Below are 16600 nucleotides of genomic sequence, written 5' to 3'. Positions count from 1 at the left end.
AACAGTGATGCTTTTTGGATAAAGTTTATATTAGGAACCTTCCAAGCAATTCCATCATTATTTCATAATTTCTAGCTAAAATACAGGTCAATCATGGTCTGGCAAATACACCAATATCTGGTGATGTGGTACACATTTAACCAACTATAATTACCACAGCTGCTCTAAAGCAAATGTCAGCAAGAAAAATTTGTACTAAATAAAAAAATAACGGATTATCATTGAGCCAATGATTGTAGGTCCCTCGTAGAGCTGTTACACCATAAATACAGTTTACAGAAAACACCGACAATACACATCATTCCCCTTCCATACCAAATAACTAACAATATGAAAATCATTCATACTAAAAAAAAAACAACTTTTCATAATGTGAAATATAAAAAAGCAGTCGATCAAATGGTAATAATCTTTTGTTCAACACCTCACATATAATACTGACAAAAAAGTACATCTTACATCTCAAATGGAAAAGGAGCAAAAAAAAATATCTACAAATGGTATGGCTGTTTTAACATCAACTTCTAAACAAACAAAAAACTTAGGTAACAAAAAGACTTCAAACAATAAAATATGAAGTGTTCGTTTTTTATTACATCAATTCTCCTTTCTGGTTGACTCCTACAAAGATCATGTTCAGCAAAATTCTAGGCTTAATTTATACACAGTGGTAAAAACGTCAATATTATAAAGAAAAATAATATCCATGTCAAATTGATAGCTTTCCAGCTACCTTAATTGTAGTGTTTATCTTCAGTGTCAGAATTCTGAATCCATGTCACACTATCTTGAAATACTGCAGTTTCATAATGCCTCAATTAGATAGAATGTTTGGGCTTCATCATGGGTACACACTGAAATTTAACAGGACATGTATAAATTTATGGAAAGTTTTTACATGAATTAAGTTTACATCTGATTATTTTATAGTAAAAAAAAAAATGGCAAATTTGATGCTGATTGATGAAAGTGTAGAGGGCTTTTTACCTCTTCGATGTAGTTTTCCTGTCCTGCTTTTTACTGTATAATCTCTATACTTCCACTGTGCGGGTTGGCAACGCAGTCTGGAAAGACAATTATAGTTAATGTCTTACCGTGTCAACTACTTACCAACATAATATTGTACATGTATTCACGTTATTTTTATAGAAATCTGACAGCTTTGATATCACAGAACCATTATACCAAGTTGCAATTCTGTAAACCAACCTTTATTTGCGACACATGTTTTTTTTATTACAATCATCATGTTAAAGAATGCTCTGCAGCTAGAAATATTCATGACGATGAGGCAATCGCGAACCTTGCAAATATTTCTCACATGCAAATAAAAGTTGGTTTACAGAATATGGCATCCATTCCATAAAAAAATTTAGTGGATGCCATTTGTCCTGCCTTAATTGGTAAATATAATTACACATTTATACATTAATGTCTAGATGAACTCAATCTTACTGTTGCCCCTTGTAGCCGACAAGCACCGTTCCTGTCTTCTTTTTATAAATATCTTCAAGCTTGTCTTTCTCATCCTTTGAGAATGTGTGGAATTCATTGGTTTCACAGTCAATCCATTGCCACACCACTTCTTCTCCATCTGTGAACACAAATACATGAATGTATAAATACTAGTGTACTCGATGTTTTGTCTAGACTCTCAGACACAGAAGGGAAGAGATAAAGTTTTTCTATTAAGTGATCTAAGAGTATGTCACAAATTAACTACCTTTTACCTAAATATCCATAAGTAGTTTACTTTAACCAAATACAGGCTAAGATTCTATATGTTTCAGTAATTTTTGGCTAAGCATCCAAAGAAATGTATTGAAAATGTCAAAAGCAAATGAGTTAAATAAAATCCTTCTTTGAGCCATGAAGAAGCGTACGGACCATGCCTTTCTCTGGTTTCCACTGTCATAAGCAGGAGTCATTGACTCTCCTTAGCTTGGTTGACTGAGATAATGTAGATGAAGTGCCTTGTCTATGGGTTTATCACACAGCATCAATTAAAAGGCCACAGCTGGGGCTTGAACCACTGACCTTTGGATCACTGGCCTAGTAACACCTATGACCACTAAGCCATGTGCTCCCCAGAAGCAAATGAAGTATATCATAATGTAAGTTAAACTTTTACACTTACCAGTTCCTTATTTGAGTTCATATTCTCAAAACAATAACTTTTGTGTAGAAAGGGGGATACAACATGATCACACAACCAGTTTTTTTAAAGAGTCCTATACCTACCCATAGGTTCCCTGGTGTCTGGTTCTATTGGGTCCATCCCAGGAGCACCCACAAAACTAGGTTGAGCAGCCGCTGTGGCACCACTACCTCTGTTATATACAGGTCTCAAATTAATCACCAGGTCTCAAATTAATCACGTCTCAAATCAGGTCTCAAATTAATCACAAGGAAAATATTTCCGAACTAACATGTACATGCACACTCTGCAAATGAGCTTGTTACTATCAATAGATCATCTTTTTATAGTATTACCAGGAAGCTTAAACTTAGGACACAAGGTTTAATTATCCATGGTTTAATTAGCCATGTACTTACACCACTTCTAGTTCCTTGTTTCCCTCACCATATGAATAGCGATCAACAATTCCAATTGGCCAAATTACCTGAAACATTAAAAATTTTCAGTTGCTATTTATATACATATGGTCTTTCCCTCCTATATATTCATGCACTATGTATTAGACCCTGACAACTTTAGGCACAGTACATGCACAAAACAACACTATTATATAGATAGAGCATCTCCCTCTATACCAGTAGTAGTATACAAAGCAATTCCTTAAATTCAAGTAGACAGAGCATTCTTAAATGTGGAAACTGGAGACATAATAGTTTACAAATACTACACATTATTGCTTATTATTTATTTACATTTAATCATCATTTTCTCTACATTTTCTCTGACTTAAAATTTTTGTCTCTGTGCAAAAGAGAGAGAGAGAGAGAAAGATTGGTATAGCATTTCCCTGTACTCACAGAGACTTTGTTATTTCTGTGTTTGCGGATAACCGTGCCGGTTGTTTCTGGACCACCATCTTCATCACCTCGGTTCCAATTAGGTCCTGTAAAATAGAAATCCATTCAACAGAAGCCTGCCTAAGAAATTAATCAATTTACCTTACTGCATATATTGCTATCTTAGTTAACCCCTGAAAAATAGTTATAAGAAAATGTTCTTGTGTATCATCGAAAATAAGACAAAAAAATTACTATTTAAATTCTCCCTTTGAAAAAATATGTTGACACCCCCCCCCCCCCCCCCCCCAAAAAAAAAAATGACTTCAGAGCAGTATTCTCTCCTTACCACGCTTGACTAGACATCCAACATCAATAACTTCTCCAGGCTTGAGTGCTCTTGGGTCATTGATACGGAATAGGTTTTCCTGTGGATATTCTCCATGGGATCCACAATCCCATTTAACTACAACCACTCCTGTGGACGATTAACAAAATAAAAATGTATTGCATATTATAAAAACATTTATATATCACAGAACCAATCAATCCTAGTAAGTATTGTAATGATAAAATCCCATTAAAGTACACTATCTAATGAACATGATTAATGTTGTAACAACCTATAACTCTTTGGAGTGGAATACTCTGAAGGTATATAAATACTGGGTACCGTAGTTGGTTTGGGGGAGTTGTTAGTGAAGGACAGCAGTGATAACTTAGAAAGAACGAGAACAGAAAGAAAGCAGACAAAATGTAGGGTTAAGAAATAAAAGGCAAGTAACTTAGAATAAAGGTGCCTGGTGTAGTAAATGTGAATAAGATCACGACACGATGTGAATATTAAGATTTCTCTTATAAATGTGAAAATTTTCAACTCTCCTGTTATAAGTCTCGCTATTACTTGTCAGGGGTTATTGATTTGAATCATCTCAATTTTCAATTACAGGAAGGAAGTTTTCTGTAAATATTGGTTTTTTTTAGTGCAGTGGTTCTTGAGAATAAAATACTTTAAGACACCCAACCCATTTTCAATGTATTTTTAATATCTCTCAAAATAAAAAAGGTGTGGCCCTTCACTTGGACAATTTTAAATTTCCCTCAACTACAAATGCTTGAAATGTGCCAAGTTTACTTGTGATTGTGGTTCAAGAGAAGTGAAGGTAAAGATTTTTTTCATTACTCTCGAAAGCAAAACAATATACATATACAATATTCATGGGGGTCAATGTTGGTGGGTACCCAAAATTGTCCTGGTCAGTGGGGACGTTATTTCGTTGGTAGCAAAAATTCTATTTCGTAAATAAACATTATACAAATGCATATATTTTACATTTGTGAGGATGTACATTCATGGGCAAGGGTTACCCACAAAATTCATGAGCATTGGTTCACCACAAACAATGATGATTCCACAATATACTATGGAAGATGACCTAAAAGATAAATTTTCTCTATATAAATTTTCTCTACCGGTATATATTCCTTTGTAAAACTTGATCCCCCCATTGTGGCCCACCCTACCCCTGGGGACCACGATTTGAACAAACTTGAATCTACACTACCTGAGGATGCCTCCACACAAGTTTAAGCTTTTCTGGCCTAATAGTTTTTGAGAAGAAGATTTTTAAAGATTTTCTCTATACATTCTTATGTAAAAATCCATTCCCCCATTTTGGCCCCACCCTACCCCGGAGACCATGATTTGAACAAACTTGAATCTACACTACCTGAGGATACTTCCATACAAGTTACAGCTTTTCTGGCCTAATAGTTTTTGAGAAGAAGATTTTTGAAAAATACCAACAAATTTTCAATAATTCTAAATTATCTCCCCTTTAAAGAGGGCGTGGCCCTTCATTTGAATAAACTTGAATCCCCTTCACCCAGTGATGCTTTGTGCCAAGTTTGGTTGAAATCTACTTCTGGCTCTGGAGAAGAAGATGAAAATGTAAAAAGTTTACAACAACGATAATGCCGCCAACGACAACCCCAACGACGACAGACAACGGACAAATGGATTAGAAAAGCTCACTTGAGCTTTCAGCTGAGGTGAGCTAAAAACAAAAAAAAACTCAAATAAGCCAGCCTACCCTCTCCTTTATGAGCTACCACAGTTCCCGGCATGTTTTGATCATCAGGCCACTTCCAGTCTTCTCCCCTGATTACCCGAGTTCCCCACGGAAAACAGCGGTTGTGCGGCGCTCCATAGGACTCAAAGAGCTCGCCATCTGACTCAGAAAGGCTGACGTCTGGTGATGATGGCACCACACTATCTAATCTCGTTACATTTGGGGGGCCTGTCTTCAAAGGACTGACTTTAGGCTGGGGAGAAGCAGTCACCCCTAGTGGAGGAATATTTGGGGGTGGGTCTTTTATCTCGGGTTTTTCACTAACATGCGGGGGAGGTTGTACAGGTTTAGGTGTGGGTAGGGGGTCTGGTTCTTGTTTGATATTGGGTTTTGGGTGTTCTTTTTTTGTGGGCGGAGGGGCAGGGAGGGGATTTCTGCTATCATTGTCAATTTTTAAAAGGTGAAGTATTTCTGCCTGTAAATGACAAAAAAAATTTCATATATTACAACAGTAACAGTAATACAGTAGTGTAACAAATTTATCTTCCAATCCCTAAGTTAAATACCACTCATATTAAATATATAGTCCTTGTAATGCTTACAACAGCTTGTTATATCAAATATTATTAGTAATAATAATTTATTACCTAATCAAAAGGATTTTGTTTTTATTACAGATTAAATATTTTCGTTTATTTTGTATGTGTATTCAGGTTTGAAAGTGATCCATGTAACTGCTGGTCAATAGACTGCGATCTATTGGACCGCCGGTCAATAGACTTATTTTAGAAAAAGTTTAATTGCTACAAGATTAAAAGATAACTTTATTATGTTTATTTTACTATTGTTCTTAAAATTTATTTTTTAGGTCATCTTGGTATTGATAACTATGACCTGAATGCAAAATGGTATGAAAACCTTCTGTAATTTAAAAATGTGAACACAAAATACTATGAAGGGTATTAAGTAATAAAACAATTATTTAATGCCTGAACAGTCAATAGACCCGGATTTTTTCCCTTGATGCAGGGAACAGCTCAATATGATCTATTGCCCAAGGAAAAATATTTGGGTCTATTGACTGCTCAAGCATTAAATAATTGTATACTATAGAACATGTAGATACTATTTCCACTTTATGTTTAAACAATGTTTTTGAAAGAAAAAAAAAATTACTTTTGCCAGTTTGCATGAGGAAAAGGGAGAGGGTAAAAATTTATATATAAAATTGCTTCTTCTCATTTATCCTGTTCCCAGCCCGCATCTCAAGAATTTTCATATTCCATGTTTCCAACATATGACCTACATTTGGCCAACAACAGAATGAACATAAATGCGCTGACTGACCCTGTCTGTGTCTGTTAAGTGAGTGGCCGTGGTGTGTTGAAGTGCAATGGTCTTGGGGTCACTCCGTCCATTATCCTGGCTGATGGCTGTCCTCGCCCGGGTTACTGGGTCCTGAGAGGACAAGACAAAATTAATCGTCACCAAAGAATCAATTATTGTATCTCCATTGGCCAAATCACCACAAGATCCAAACAGTTAATTCAATGCAAATTTTAAATGATGTTTTATATAAAGTAAACTCTGAAAATACTAGTTTAATTTTTATTTTATTTTTTTAATAAGTGTTTCATTAATAAGTTGAAAAATTTAGATAAAAAACTCAAATTAAGCACCAATTCAGTTAATATATACCATACAATGATACTAATACATATTATGTACAGTAGTATTCATTTTTCAAAAGTTAATTAAAACTTTAGTTTGCTTGGGGAAAATTTCACAAACTTCGCAGAAACCATCTTGTTAAATTAAAGTTGTCATGAATATTTTTTGCTGTGTAGGATCTTTTAAGAGACTTTATTCAATAAATAATCAACATGGGCTTGATTGCTTAACTTATTCGCCACAAACAATTACATATATCAATGGCGAGCAATTCATAATAATAAAAGTTGGTTTACTCCATTAATTGTACAGATATAAATTTAGTAATTAGGTATTAAATCTACTGTCCCAAGATGCCGAAATTCAATAATCATTATAAACAAAAGAATTACTATGTACAATTCACTTACCTGGTAAAGGTAGTAGCGACCTAGTTTTAGTGCATTTTGGGTATTTGACATTGAATAAAAATGTCCATGACCCCTTTCAGCAATGTCTTTCAAGAAAACCTAAAAATTACCAAGAAAAGAGATCGATCGTACACTCAATCTGACATATTTCATTAATTAATACATGTATTTCTTTTAAAAAGTATTCATTTTTCATTTACAGTTCATGAATTTAATGCAATAGAAATATAGAGTTTTCAGATTTTTTTTGTTTTGTTTTGTTTCAAACATTAGTAGATCTACAAACTTTAGATTTTTTCAAAATTTTCAAATTTCAATATTGGTTTGATAACTACAAGCTTAATAGCTTTGGTTAGCTTGATCAATAATAACAGAGATAATCTTCATCAAATCATTTAAATCAATACACTAAAATTCAGCTAAATGTCTGCAAAACTGCTCAAAATGGATAAACTTCTAAATCAAGCAATGACTGGCTCACCTGGTTACATTCTCCCACTCCGATGCAGCTGACAGTGATGGGGGAGCGTTCTAGGATGGGCAAAAATTTAAACACTTCTGACTGCACCTTCAACATTCAAAAGGAGCTTATTAATGACAGGCTATGATACATTGTACTAAATACCAACTTTTCAGTTATTTGTTGGCCCCGTCAATTTCCAGATTCCTTTCGCGAAAACACTTTACTTTCGCAAACAAACGCTAAACTTTCGTGAATAAATGTGTAACAATAGCGATATAACGCGTTACTTTCGCAAATAAACACGAAACTTTCACGACTTAACGCGTTATTTTTGCGATTTATCGCGAGACTTTCACGATTAAACGCGAAACTCAAATATAAATATTGTTGTTTCATAGAAGAACACATATGAAGAATAATTACTGAAAACAGAATTACTAACTTAAATAAAACAAAATAATATCATATAAAGATGTAAATGAATTAGATTTAACCTTATACAAATTAACATAAATTCAAACGTTGGAAAGCTTTAAAGTCTTAGTACTGATTTTCAAAGGACATAATGCATCGCGCTTTTCACATTCTAATGGGCGCTGTATTATTGAAAATGAGGCAGCAACATATTTTAATTATAACAATTTTTCATTCGAATTAATTTTATGAAGTATCATTTTAGAATTTAAAGGATATCATTGTGACATAACTTAACGTCTAGTTTAATATCAGAAAGATAAGTCAAGCTGTGAATTGAAATTTTCAAGCTTTTGTTCTAATCTAGATGACGTAAATTCGTCCTCCGAATTTATCACATCTGTCATTTGAAAATTAATACTGAGATTTTAAAGGTTTCCAACGGTTGAATTTATATCAATTTTATAAGAAAAAGATCATCAATGAATGCCTGTTCGAACACAGGCTCGGCGAACAACTGGAAATCGTAATTTGATGCCCAAACTTATTATCTACTTTGGACATATAACATATAAAAATGTTATAAAGTTTTATCAGATTTATTGATATCTATATGCAAAAGAGATTATTTTGTCTTAACAAGGATATTATAAAAATAATGAATTATAAGTATATTATGATATAAAACTTAAAATGTGTTTGTTTTCAATCCTCTTTCTTCATAAGGGTTCTGTATGAAATGACAATATTTATATAATGGTTTCGCGTTATATCGCGAAAGTTTTGCGTTATATCGATAAAGTTTTGCGTTTATTCGTGAAAGTTACACGTTTTTTTGCGAAACTAATGCGTTACATCGCGAAAGTTTCGCATTTATTCACGAAAATTACGCGTTTATTTGCGAAAGTTTGCGTTTATTTGCGAAACTAACGCGTTATATCACGAAAGTTTCGCGTTTATTCGCGTTTTGTAGCGAATCTAACGCGTTATATCGCGAAAGTTTCGCGTTAATTCGCGAAAGTTACACGTTTATTAGCGAAAGTTTCGCGTTTATTCGTGAAAGTCACATGTTATATCGCAAAAGTTTCGCATTTCTTCGCGATAAAAATATTTTTTTTACCTACGAAAATGAGCTCAATGGGCTTTCGTACAAACAAAATATGTGCAAAACATCAAAACAGAGTTAATTTAAAGGTATTGTTCAAAACTGAATCGCAGACTAAATGGTTTTAATCAAGTAGTCAACTTAAGAAAGTATATTTTTATCTATCTATCAAATACAACTTGTTCAGGGAGAATTGATAACAAGGCAAAATACATGTTATTATAAGCATTATTGTTCGAAACCAAAACAATAAAATATTAACCTTACTAGTATAGTATTTGACAAACCTGAAACATCACAGTATTTATCAAATATACATGTATAAATGTACAAGAAGCTGAAGCAGATAGAGAGAATACAGAGCTTTATTAGTATATGTACCTTAATACCATTGGTTTCGTAGTCTGTTCCATGACAGGCATCTTTGTCATGGCTGTCTGTTGGGTAACCATCAGTAATCATCAAAATTCTTTGATTTACAATGTGTCCATTTACTTTCACCCGCTTCCCTTGAAAAAAGGAGAAATATGATAGTTAATATTAAAATAAAATCAGTATTTCACATGTATGACAACAGTATAAGCTACCACTATATTTTTTAATAATTACCAAAATTATCTGTTTTCTTGTTGATAACAGGAATTAAATGAGTCTTTTTCAATGTTTTTCATAAGGAATTACGGTACTGATAACAGAATCAAACTTTTAAAATCAGAAATAGTATAATAACAATATTGATTAATGAATCCAAATAATCTAATTCAACTCAGTCTTTTAAAATATGTCTATGTTATAAATTTTGGGACAGCCCTTGCACTTATTAAATGGTATGAAAGCAGAGAAATTAATCTTTCATCTGGGTTTGTATTATACAAATATTGACTGGGGTTGAGGGCAACATTGAATTTTTTAGCTCCGAGCTATGATATATTGCCCGACACAAAGCGGAAGGCAATATTTTCGTCCCAAGGGGGCTAATACAATCAATGTTGCTCAATAACACAGTGAACATTTGTCTTATTATAAGAAAAAAAACAAGAAAGGGTTTTAAAACAAATTGCCATAAATTTCTCAGCTTAACATAGAAATCAAGATTTAATTTTTGAGCAAAGTCCATTTCTTAAATATCCTTGGAATTATATGGTCTCAGGTAATATTCTGCCGCCCTTCGGAATCATGCTACAGATATTCGACCTGTTTTTACAACTCAATAACTCGCAAATCCTTGTATCGGTTATGTTAGCAAACTGCTGCATTGCGCGTCTTTTGTTTACAAGCTTGCCTTGACTGATTGTTTTTTATGATGTCACCTTGTTTTTGAGTTGCAAAGGTTTATTTATGTCACTGTCAACGGATAAACAAATCACAACCGATTCATTGAAATGGTAGAAATTGTAATGTAAATTATAATTAGATTGATTTTAATGATTTGAATTTGCTCTTGGTAATAGATGTTTTCTTAGACATTCATGCTTAAAAAGCGTCACATTATAGACATACATGTACAAGGTTAGAGGACATGTAGTTCCGACTTCAGAAGTGAACGCATAAGATTATAGTATTCTGGTAAATTCCCATAAGAGATCATGGAACTTTTCTTATTTTTGCGGGGTGTGCTGAGCATACTATACTTTTAGCAATATAGAGATTGAGTAACTGAGTACTCGTTTGTTGAGCACTCCTAGCTTTAGTTTTGATCACTCATTTGTTGAGTACTAATTGATTTTGGTTAATACTTATTAGCTGAGTATATATATAAATATTCATTGAGGTTTCAATTTCATTATTTTCGTTGGCAGTAAAAATCAACAAAATTAAATCCATGACGAAGTATTAATGAATACAAAAAGATTACGATATGATGAAATTAAATGCCAACGGAATTTTATTTGGTTACAAAACAACAAAATTTTGACCCAACGGAAATATGCGCTTCTACAGTAACTCATCAGTTGAGTTAGAAGATTAGTTTTTGTAGTCTTATAGTTTTTAAATTATAAGTGATTTTTCAAAGAATTTTGTTACTCAAACAAATAAGGAAATAATCAAACACACTGATTTTGTTAGAAATTAAGGCAGGAACATTATTTTTGTGTAGTTAAGATTTCTTTCTAGTTTGTGAGTTTAAAGTTCTTTGCTTAAAATCTTAAAACTCAGTTCAATATTTAGGGGATCTCCCAAAACTCAATGTTAAGGTGGCTCTCTACACCTTAAAATATTTTCTCAAATCAGCAGAAAATAACTTGATAATGATAGATTTCATAATGGAAAAGAAATATTTAAGTCAATTAGGCAAAAAAAAGTTTTGGATGAAAAATTACATTTTCGAAAATTTAATTCGATCAGTAAACATGAACAAAGGCTCCAGGCGGATTCGAACTCATGATCTGCGGTTCAGAAGCCTAATACTTTAACCACATATTAGGATGATATACAACCAAATTGAAGTATATAAACAATTTAACAAAACATTTAAATTGCCATTTTGAGACATAGTGTCTTAAAAAGAGTAAGTCTGGGTGTAGTGAGGTACCTTAAGGTAAACACGTTATAGAATATTCTCTTGATATTGTTCCTAGCTGGTCAATATTAAAGAAATATTGACTGGTCAATATATTTTGGACAAGCGAATACTGCAAAACAGCAATTTTTGTGATGACACTATTTCGCAATTTTCTGTAGATAAACTGGTTCGCAACAATTAATTTTTGCACGTAAGCCTTATCTAGACCATTACAACAATAAGACAAGGGCTGGTTCACAGCGAGAAATATTTGCTATGACGAGGTTCTCGCAAATCCAGTAAAATTTTCTCTCTCTTGAAAAAAAGTTGGCTTACAGTTTTTCAATTCTTGACTATTCGTCTACGTACATAGAGTTGTATAGTGAGAATATGCTACTGAATGTTATAATACAATGTACTGCAATACTCTTACTGTTAAATATGAGCTGCACTCACCAAACTTGTGACAATATGCCACAGCCATTGCTAGTCCAAACAACATTGGAGTTTTTCCACCAAGCTTCACTTTTTCTGTCACAAAGAAATAAAATAACCAACAGCTCACACTGTTTTTATATCAAAACAATATGTTAAACTGAAACTGGACTAAAATATTACCATAAGGGCATTTAACTCCATAATTTTCGGTGTACAATGTAAATTTATTTCATTGAATTGTGCAAATTGATACCTTGTAAGGCATCTTTGATAGGCATATAATCATTGGTGAAATGCTGGATGACCTCACACCGTCCTCCAAATGTCAAAATAGCCATCATTTCCTCCAAGTTGTGATCAGAGGCAGAAGTCTCCACTTCTACAAATCAATCAATCAATCAACTAACTTTGATAAGGTTGCCTAGTGTTTTAACTACAATCAGTAAAGTATGTGGCCCATTTCTGTTCCTGAACCATTCATCATTTACGCCATTGTGTAATACCGGTATGACTTACCATCTACCATTTGATCTATGAAGTGCTGCATTTCTTTGAACATGGCTTTGTTGATACTAGTGGAGACATCAATCAATAGGACCGTGTACAAACCAGTTGGAAACTGTGGATGAGTGGGGGTGTCTGGTAAAAGACAAACAACTAGTTCAAGCACATGTGTACACGTACTGTAAACCAAGAAAATTTCAGGTGGTTCTTACGAACCACATGGCTGGAAATATTTCTTGTGGCAAACCAGTATCTTGATGAGGTCAATATTTGCTGAAGCTCAGCATAGTTGCAAACCATTTATCATTTGTTAATCATAAATAAAGTAAAAAAAAAAAAAAAAAAGACAGCTTACAGATTTGATCAGTCTCTTTGAGTTTTAGACAACAATGTTTGACTGTACAATACACTTTTACCATTAAACACGCTTCTGAGAGCAGACATCAGATTTGGATCCTGGATTTGTACATTGGTGGACTGTAGGAAGCTTTCTGGGCTCTGGTAGTCCACTGGAGTAGCTTGGGGTGGGGGCACATCTTTGGGGTCATCCAGTGGGGGCTCAGCAATAGGAACACTCGGTGAAGGAGCAGCCACTTTTTTTGGTTTGACGTCAGGTGGAGGGTCAGAAATAACTGTGGGGCCTGGTTCTGAAGGAACATTTTCGTTTGCTGGGTTTTCATTTACTGCAATATAGAAACGCTCTATATATAAAATCAGTACTAGTATACAGTTACTCAATTATGGATACTGTAGATTTCTAATATGAAAAAATGATAAAAGTTTGAGGTTCCTGATCTTTTATTCCCGCACATGATACAAAATAGCAGAATCTCGGAATTAAGTTCTTGCCCAAAATAAGAAATCTACAGAGTGAATGTACTTAAAAATGTTGAAATAACTATTAACAATAAACAAGTTGCCACACAATACATTGAAAGGTGGATTTTTTGTCCTTAGTTCATTGTACTGTAGTAAGAGAGAAATCTGCAAGTCCAATAAAATACAACTAACATAAGAATAGAACTTTCATTGTTTACATTACCATTGTCTTTTATTGTTCCTCTCTCTTGTCCAGACCCATCCTTCTCTTTAAGAATCACTGGACTGGTAGGTCTGAGATTTGATGTTCCTAATGGAGCTGAATGCCTTTAATTATCAAAATAATTCAGTTCTTAGTACAATATAATTAATCTGCATCTTTCTATGTGATCAAAAATTCTATATGTATTTGTAAAAAAAAAAAAAAAAATCTGTGTATCTGTAAATCACAAACCTTTTAGCATATGAATATGGTGGATTTTGCCTTCGTTTCTTTAATATGTCACTATACTTTCCACGTGGAGGACGATCATGGGGAGAATCATCCGTATCGGATTCTTTGGAAGCTATTGAAATTTTTGAAATTTCATTTCTCAGAGTACATGTAATTAAAAGAACTACGGGTAGGTTAGAGTTTCAGTCATATTTTGCCCTGTTTCAGATTGATCTTTAAAAACATCAGAAAAAATTGAAATGCAATGTTAATTTACACAAGAATATATGCCCATAAATTAAGAATCTTTAAAGAGTTAACTGATTAGCCTTTCACAAGGGTAATTGTGACATCACAAACAGTGCATTTTCCCATAATTTTCATAAAACTGAGCAGAAGACACCAGTCCTTAGTGGTTTTTTGAATAGAAAAATATGTCCGCAGCCATTGCCCACAATGAAACACATATTATAACTTTATCATGTAATATCACATAAAATATATTAATTTTGTTTTGGGCGATGGCTGCGGACACATTTTCCTCTTCAAAAAACTATGAGAAAATGTGTCATTTTTCATCATATTTGACCAAATCTTAGAAAAATGCCCAAATTGTTTAAGCCATAATTATTTTTTGAACCAAGATAAAAGTGAATAACTTGTTACCTTATATACACACATGTTTAAGATGGTGTAAGTGTATTTTCAAGAGATTTAAACAACTTTTGAATATTAGCTAGGGCAGCTATTGAGAGAAACCGTACCTTCTTCTTTCATTTATTATACATTTATTTTACACAAAATCAGCACATAAAGAAGGTGCGTGAAAATTTCAAGCTTTTTCATCTTATGAACCTATAAAGACACTCAATATATGCTGATACATGAATGATAAATGCATGCAAGCAAATATACTAAAAAAAAATAGCAAATAAGGAACATAAATTAGTACATCTGTATATGTTATGAGAGTAATAGCTTTGTGTTGGGTGGGTTTGAAGTGTAAAACCGAGTTTCATGATTCATATACTTCTGGTATCAGAGAATGAAATATCATCATCTTTACAGGTATACCAAAAAACATATTGTTGAATACTCCTCTTACTTTTGAATGATGGGGGACTGCATTCACACATTCTAAAAAAACTTTTTAGTGGAGAGAGAGCTTAGAGGCAATGCAGTACAAAACATGAAATGGATACAATGTCATCTCTCATACATTCAAACTGCTGACGTTTGAAATTTTATGTTTCTAACAGTAATACATGATAGCAATATTTTAATCTATTGACTAAAAAAAATGAACTATCCTAGACTCCGTGATACAAGCCCACGTGAAGTAGGAACCATACTGTAATCTTTGAACTCCCCTCTCTCACCTGGTGAGCGAGTGCGTACACTCTCCATGGAACCATACAGGGAATTTTTAAGACGAGAAAGTCGAGAAAAGTCATTAGGCCCATTTAGGTTCTGTGAAATTCGTCGTACAAAGGTTTGGGTCTTACGTGATGACGTTTTGATTGCCCCGACGGAGTCCACTAACTCCTCCAATATGCCGTACATCTCTGAGGAATCTTGGGCTAGACTCTGAAATCTGGTGTCCAGGGTTTCCAACATCTGAAACACTGTGTTGAATCGCTCCTGGATAAGCTGCTCCAAATATTTCATCTCTTTATTCATGTCGTTTGATGCCATTGCCCATGTAAGAAGACCTCAACATCAAATGTCTAAATCGAAAGTACAACATTAATATTGAAAACAATCGGAGGCAAAACGAAAGTACACTTAGGTAGTGATAGACCAAATCAACTTTCGTTCCATATTTCGGAGGTATTGTTGATGAAGAAAATATAAAATGTGAATCAATGATCCTTCACCCGTGTAGAAAATGTTTAAGTTTGAAGGCAGTGAACAGAAACAAACATTCAATTTGGGAAAATCCCAACTTAAAATTAGAACATACTTGTTAAAAGAGAAAGAAAAGAAACCAGGTTCAATAGAAATTGAAACATATCTTTTTTACAATTAAAAAACCATAACAATAGTGTTTGTTTTAAAATACTCACCAAAATTTATATAAATGTGTGTATTTTTGTTCGTCAATCAGAAACAAAAACCGGAATTCCCTCTTCTTAAAATAGAAACACATCGTACTTGTGTTCAGGACAAGCTTATGCTATTTATTTAATATATTTAACGTTACTAAAAAACTAGAAAATTTTTCAATACCCCAAAAAACAAATTAAGTTATTCAATTGAATATCACACAATAATAACAGAAAATCAAAAATTTTGAAATTCAACGTTACAAAATGAACACAATTACTGCAAGTATTTTTTTTTTTGCATTTCTGCAAAGCAAAACTTTTTTTTTTCTTTTTGCATATTCATGACATTGTCAAATACATGAACCCCTTCACGGTAACTGCGGCACTGCTCTTTTGCAGGGCAAAATGACATAGTTTGGTGAAATATGACGTAACGTCAATTGTGTCATTTACGTCATTTAATTATCTACCTACTGAAATTTCGGCAAAGTATATCATTTTGCCCTGAAAGATAGCAGTACCGCAGTTATCGTGAAGGGGTCTATTGGTTACCCCCCCCCGGAATTTAAATTAGAGATACACATGCAAAGCAAACACTGAATGGTTATCATTGGTGTATGTGCCATCTACAAAAAAAGTTAGATCTATTTTGTACTTATTAAATTTTTTAACCATAAAATACATAAAATTCCAGGAAGTTGCAGATGGAGTAATCAAGTACTGGAAGTTGCAGATGGAGTAATC

General features: G+C 33.4%; 1 protein-coding gene and 1 long non-coding RNA gene across 4 annotated transcripts; one reads left to right on the top strand and one right to left on the bottom strand.

The window, feature by feature from the left end:
* Positions 1–574: 574 nt before the first annotated feature.
* LOC105317183 (uncharacterized) lies at positions 575–16031 on the bottom strand. 3 transcript variants are annotated; one of them, XM_011413745.4, is made up of 20 exons: positions 15875–16031; positions 15188–15535; positions 13830–13941; positions 13599–13702; positions 12973–13239; positions 12569–12691; positions 12306–12431; positions 12071–12145; positions 9493–9620; positions 7611–7697; positions 7130–7228; positions 6396–6506; positions 5070–5523; positions 3326–3454; positions 2998–3083; positions 2557–2624; positions 2242–2330; positions 1456–1594; positions 988–1064; positions 575–854 (listed from the first exon to the last, which is right to left on the bottom strand). In XM_011413745.4, the coding sequence occupies exons 2-20, from the start codon at positions 15501–15503 to the stop codon at positions 805–807; spliced, it is 2640 nt and encodes an 879-aa protein (XP_011412047.3). In that variant the 5' UTR covers positions 15504–15535; positions 15875–16031; the 3' UTR covers positions 575–804. The 3 variants fall into 3 exon arrangements, with proteins under 3 accessions (XP_011412047.3, XP_065943841.1, XP_065943840.1); XM_066087769.1 differs by having other exon boundaries at positions 15314–15535; XM_066087768.1 differs by lacking the exon at positions 15875–16031 and having other exon boundaries at positions 15188–15763.
* On the top strand, positions 4001–6443 carry LOC136276250 (uncharacterized). The gene is made up of 3 exons (XR_010714706.1): positions 4001–4139; positions 5917–5956; positions 6306–6443. It is a non-coding gene; the product is annotated as an uncharacterized lncRNA (long non-coding RNA).
* Positions 16032–16600: the final 569 nt, after the last annotated feature.

Source organism: Magallana gigas, chromosome 6, assembly GCF_963853765.1.
Source record: "Magallana gigas chromosome 6, xbMagGiga1.1, whole genome shotgun sequence".
Taxonomy (NCBI): Eukaryota; Metazoa; Mollusca; class Bivalvia; order Ostreida; family Ostreidae; genus Magallana; species Magallana gigas.
This window is presented reverse-complemented; position numbering and strand designations above follow the sequence as displayed.

Coding starts and splice junctions, on each gene's coding strand:
- LOC105317183 (XM_011413745.4), bottom strand. CDS start 15,503: ATGGCATCAAACGACATGAATAAAGAGATGAAATATTTGGAGCAGCTT. Junction 7,698..9,492: donor ACGAAACCAATGGTATTAAG/GTACATATACTA, acceptor TGAATGTTGAAG/GTGCAGTCAGAAGTGTTTAA. Junction 7,229..7,610: donor GAGTGGGAGAATGTAACCAG/GTGAGCCAGTCA, acceptor GGTAATTTTTAG/GTTTTCTTGAAAGACATTGC.